This window comes from Solea solea, chromosome 15 (genome assembly GCF_958295425.1).
Source record: "Solea solea chromosome 15, fSolSol10.1, whole genome shotgun sequence".
NCBI lineage: Eukaryota > Metazoa > Chordata > Actinopteri > Pleuronectiformes > Soleidae > Solea > Solea solea.
The window spans coordinates 18,597,421-18,603,420 of record NC_081148.1 but is presented as its reverse complement, the minus strand read 5'-3'; the positions used below and the strand labels follow the sequence as shown (position 1 = coordinate 18,603,420).

At 45.0% G+C, this 6,000-nt stretch overlaps 1 protein-coding gene across 1 annotated transcript; it reads left to right on the top strand.

Moving 5' to 3' along the window:
- Window positions 1-738: 738 nt before the first annotated feature.
- On the top strand, window positions 739-5,933 carry LOC131474333 (BLOC-2 complex member HPS6). The gene has a single exon (XM_058652143.1). It carries the CDS (start codon window positions 1,097-1,099, stop codon window positions 3,878-3,880), a length of 2,784 nt encoding a protein of 927 aa, XP_058508126.1. The 5' UTR covers window positions 739-1,096; the 3' UTR covers window positions 3,881-5,933.
- Window positions 5,934-6,000: the final 67 nt, after the last annotated feature.

Sequence of the window (6,000 nt, the reverse complement as noted above, 5' to 3'; positions counted from 1 at the left end):
GTCAGTGTGAAAAAGGAAAAGTGATGTCTGCTGGTGCACACACACTGGTGCACAAAAAATGCTGTGCACAATTTTAGATAGACATAGAGTTTCCTCAACAGCATGCAGGGAAAAAAGAAAATACTACTGAGGAAACTGCTGAATCACCACAGACGGACATATTTCCTCAATTAATCAGCAAGTTTTGCCATGATTTTTTTTCATTTACATGCAAAAAAAAACTTAGGTAAGTAGGGAAGATAAAGTATCCCATGTTATTGCTTTTCTTGAGAAAAAAAAATAGAATGTGATCATCTGGATAATTGTGAATAATTAAAAATGCACGGCAAAGTACATCCCCAGTGCCACCAGGGGGCGCCTGCATCTTTTATTTCTCCACAAAAAAATGTGTGATGCAAAACATTATACGTATTTGTGTCGCACCAAGAGCATTATACATAAAATATGTTCAATTTCCCATACCTGCAGTGACATTACCGTCATTGTCTCTGGTTTCTGAGAGCTAAACTTGAAAACAGAGTATGTGCTGACTTACTAGAGTACATAATATGACACTTTTACCTTATATTTTAAATTCAAGATTCATTCATTTTAAAGCTTGATAGCAATAATAACGATCCAGTTATTAATGTTGACCTAAACAGACAGACAGACAGACAGACAGACAGGTTTGCAGTTGCTCTTCTCTTTGCCTTTTCACACTCTTTGTCCGGATGCGCGTCGTTGTTGTTCGGCTCCTCCTCTTACGCTCAGCACTCGGTATCCGGAAATTAACAATCCCGTGATGTCAGGAGAGTTCTCGCATAGCGTTAGAACGAGAGCTGTGCCTTTCTCAACTCGGATTTTTGAAGGAAACTATTCGGCGGGTTCGATGCTGACAGTTTTTTTTGTTTTAGCTCCGGTGTCGTGTACAGACACGGGGCTACGAGAGTGAAAGACTGTCGGTGAATATATCCTTCCGCACGGAGCGTAACAACAGCGGGATGAAGCGCCCCTCTCTGTCCCTGGAACTAGCGGGATGCTGTTCATTTAGCTTCGTCGGACTCACAAGCTAACAGGCTAATCAATAACAACTTCAGCACTAACGGAGGAGGTCATGGCGCAGTTTGTTTTGGAGCAGCTGTCAGGATTCGGGGACTACAATGGCAGTGAAGAGCTAAGTGAAATACTGGGACTAATTAACGACGCTCTGTCGGACGTTCGCCTGAGCCCTGATGATCGTCACGTCCATGTCATCCTCCGAAAGCCTAAAGCTGGTCTTGTGACTTTTGACAAGTATGAAAGAGTCCAGCTGGTCCACAACCAGAAGAAACTGGATTTGCGTTTAACACGGACTGTTCCCATTGTGGATATTTTATATTTGGAACATAATAACAAGGTCAACAACAACAACAGTAGTAGTAGCAGTAAAGACTCAGCCACAGTTGCAGTGGTTTATGAGAATGGAAAAGCTGAGTTCTGGAGGTTCCAGGAGTGCAGAGCTGGCTGGCATCTCCTGCAAACATCAGATTTGTGCAACAGTCCCCGGGCCAGAGTGGTGTCTGTGTGTGTTTGCTCCAACCTGATCATCTGGTGCGAGGAGAGGCCGCCTTCAGAGAGCTCCCCTGCTCTCAGCTCCACCAGGAATAAGCTTAGATACTGTGTCTGCAGACGTGACTTTGAGGTGGGGGAGGGATCCGTCAGCTTGGGAGGAGTGAAAATCGCCCTCCACAACAACCCCAGGTTCACCTTGGTTGCCTCAGGTGAATATGTGCATCTCCTCCCTGACTTGAGAGTGAAACCACAGCTAAGCTTTTCAAAAATTTTCATTTCCTGGTCCCCTCGCCTCAACTCCTTCAGAATCAGTGTGACATGTAAAAACACTCCTCTAAAACTGCTCTCAGCTAAGGAGTCTGACTTTAAGAAGTTGGTGACAGACTCTCTGGGGTATTTATCCACTCTTGAGCCGCCTGAGATCTTCAGCTTCTCCCCCACACTGTGTGGAGGTCTGCTTCTGCTGCTCAGCACAGGATGGCTCTGTCTCCTCCAGAAAGATGGGATGCTGCGGCAGGTTTATAAACAGGCAGACAGCTGCTTGGCAAAGTATGGTACTCACACTAGCCTCTGCATGTACAAGGACACCCTGGCACTGCTGGTGGGGCAAAACCTGCATCTCGTCGACATGAACTGTGGAAGAGAGCTGCAAACTATTACGCTACAGAGAGAGGGAGTGTTATATTCAAACCGGGCTGAAACGAGAACACCTCATCTGCTCTTAGAGACTGGACTTTATGTGGTAGTGAACAAGGAGACAGAACCCAGCAACTCTAAGGTGAAACTTGATATCAGCACAGAGTATTTTCACCATGGAGCCCTCCTGGTTGAAGCTGTCTTTGAGGAGGCGTGTAAATACTATCAGCAGAGGAGTCTGAGCAGCACCCAGCTCACTGTCGACACACTGAAGAAGGGAGGCAGGTTCCAGGCTCCCATATCTTTAGCCTCCATCCTCAGGAACTACTTTGACACAGGGTCAAAGTGGAAAGGGGCAGAGCTGCACCAGAATGGAGGAGGTGGATGTATGGCAGGGCAGGACAAGTTAATGGGCTCCTTGGAGGCAGAGCTGAAAGCTTTGGTCTCTCTGGAGGAGCTGAAGGGCAGTATAGTGAGGGGAAGTGTTAAAGAGGTGGAAGCGGTGTGTGAAAGTCTAGTTGAGAAAGAAGTAGCCAGATTGATGACATCCTCAGAGCTGGATAAGGAGTCTCTGCTTTACCTCAACTCCATTTTCAGCATCTTTCCTTGCGAGGCATGGAGGGCAGCACAGGCCGCCCTCCAGCTACACAACAGAGAAGGTTCACTGTCCAGCAGTGCTCCAGCTGATGTGTGGAAAACTGTCCTCAGTCCTGCCTCAACCTCCAGACTCCCAGCTGCAATTCGACTATCAAATGGTGGGCCAAAGCACAATCACAGTGATTCCATTGCCAACTGTAAAGTCAAATCTCCAAGCTCCACCCCCCCAGCTGCCCTGCCTGTGTTTGAACTCCTCTGCCACTCAGTTTTGCACTTCCAACCCAGTTGGCTGCCCAAGTTCCTTGAGCTCGCACAGCAGCAGCAGGGCTCCGTCGGTCTGGGCCTGATTCTGGCCTCTTCCTCCTGGAGCTTTTCTGGTGGCAAAGGCAGGGAGGGCGGGGGGAACAATGTGCCACTCTACAAACGAGCTCTGTATGTGCTGTCCAGTCCGAGCTTTGATGCAGACCAGCACCATGACCTGGAGGTAGAGCTGCTCCTGGTCAGTGGGCGTCCTAATGCTATCCTGCAGGCGATGAGGGTCCTCATGGCCAAGCAGGAGTGGGAGCGGGTCACGCAGGTGGCGCAGAAGTTCTGCAAAACGAGTCCACTGCTCAACAAGGAGATTTTCACGACTCTGCTGTGTGAGGTGGCCCATCACAGGGATCTGGATCCATACCTGAACCTTTTGTGGACACTCTGCCCTGAGGACCTCACTGTCACAACCATACTCAACCTGGTGCTGAAAAGCCTCCCCTCCTCTCATGCCCCCTCCTCCTTCTCCGTGTCTACTACAACCTCCTCATCCTCTGCTCCCTTTGCAGACTCCAACAGTAGCCAGCTGACCATCGGGCTGTTGAAACCTCTGCTAAAAAAAGTCCTTCAGCGGGAGACCAAGCCCAGCCAGCACTATGCTGACATCCTCCATTCTCCTCTGTTTCCCCCTCCAGCACCTCCACGTGAGTCCACAGAGCAGCCGGGGACCGTCACAGATTCGGAAGCAGACTCTGCAGAGTGCAACAACATCTCCCCGACCTCTCAACAGCAATCACCCACACACACAACTGCTCAAAGGGCCAAGGTAACACTACCTGCTAATCCGTTGTGCTCTTCATGAACAAACAAGCACATCCCAAAGAAAAACAAAAAAAAAACTGTCATTAAGTATTCTAGATAAAATCTGGCCTGACTGTGAAGCAGTGTTCATGTGTGTTGACAAAAACATTCTAACAATAGTACTTATAGTAGTTATCAATAGTGTTATATAGTTAGTGACGCAGAATGGTAATTTCACATGAAGTGTGACGACTACAAAGTATGAAATGACTACTGAAGATCTTACCCGACAGGTAATTTTCATGTGTACAAACGGAATTTGCAATTGTTATTTATCTCTGAAGCCTTAACTGCATGTGGACAAGAAAGCTTGTCTTGCCTTTGTCAGAATGTCATCAGCAAATAATAATAATAATAATAATAATACTAGTGGTTAAAGCTGCACAATTAATCGCAAATATAATCGAAATTGCAATATTCGAATCTAAAGACAGTACAGAAATGTACTGACCCACAAATCTCTCCTCAGAAATAAGTTTAGCTTGTCAACAGACAATTTGGAATTTTTTATTTTGTCTTTTTGTCTTTTGTCTGTTTTTTTTTTTACTCATATGTTGCAGCTCTAATAGTAACATACTGAGTTATGTGTACAACAAAGCCACTAACTCCAATTTTTTGGGGTTTATTGTATCAGTGTGTAGAATATTTGCTGTCCAGTGTAGCTGGGGTCTGCAGAAATTCGAGTTTAGCTGCCTTTCACTCGCTGATGTCAAAGTGCATTCCTGCAGTGAGTAATCTCCTGAGTTTTATCCTGACAAACTGCCCTTTGTGTTTGTTTGTTTTTTATAAGTGTGAACTGACGGGGGCCAAGGTTCCTTTGCTTACTTCTAGTGTTTGCATTTAACATATTGTAGGTTTTTAAATATTAACCTGATTTTGACTCGGGTCGGGTGTCCTGTGAAAAGACTAGCTCCTCCCACTCTCTCACTCTCTTGACTCCATCTTGTCCTCTCTGCTCCCTCTCTGTCCAGCTCACAGGACATTCCAGACGGAATACCCAGAAAAAGTGACTCACAGTTCGACAATTGAATTGAATTAAATTAAATTCAAGCGTGGCCTGGGCACAGGGCGACTAACACAGGCGGCCCTGCTGCTTGCATAAGGTCCAGTACGCTTGTCTTCCTTCATGGAAGCAGTGAGTGTAATGTTATTAGACCACCATTTTCTCCATGCTCTGAAATTCATTGCACTTTCAAATCACCCCAGTCACTGTTGCTTGTTTTGTACCTTGCATTTGTTGAAATGAATGTTTTCGGATTAAGTGCTGTGAACAAGAGTATATTTAAGTGCCTGTTTTGATAATGCTTTCTTTTTGAGCAGTCTGAAAGTTGTTTTTGTTTGTTTGTTTTTTTACACACATCATGGTGGAGCCTGTCAAAACAAAATGTTATTTAAGTTGTAACAATCATTAGAATGTTACTGAATTGGTAGTAGCCTGTAGTTATCTCTTTAGGGGCGAGTGACAATCGGGACTCCAAAAAAAGCCGCACAACAGTCGTGCCTTTTTTTTTTTCACAGCGCTGCTCTTCATTTACAAGATGGTGTTACATTTTTGCCCCATCTTCTGAACTCCAGCTCCCGCTCTACACGAAGCATCAAAGGTTGATCAGAGGAGCTGTGACATAGAGAACAAATTTGTCATTTGTTTGTTTGTGTTTTTAAAAGTGTAATAAGCTGTCGATGTGGGGACCAGCTCTTGCCCTCTTATTCTGGTTTGACTGGTGTCTTTTATAGTGTCTTTCTGAGCTGTGTACATGTTAAACAAGCACGTCAACCCTGCTGAAAGTAAATGGTAACTCCCTGACTTCCTTAGGCAGACTACTGAGCCCAGTATTTTTGACTTGTCACATATTAACTATTAATTGCTTTTGAACCTTACTTCTGGTTTCTGTTAACAAATAAAGTCTCGTCTTCCATTTGCCTGACAGAGTTTCACATCTGCATGGTTACTTTGTCTACTTTGGGCCATCCAGTATTTGAAATAAGAAAATGTGTGCAAGTATTTATAAAGAAAAAAAAAGGATGCTGTATGCTATTAAACTGAAGACAAAACAGTTTGTTGTCCTGAGTTTTACATGTGAAGTCACCCGATCATTTCTGAAAGCAATTTCAATGACATTA

Bases quoted from the DNA above. Each gene is read 5' to 3' on its own strand.
- LOC131474333 (XM_058652143.1), top strand. From the start codon at position 1,097: ATGGCGCAGTTTGTTTTGGAGCAGCTGTCAGGATTCGGGGACTACAAT.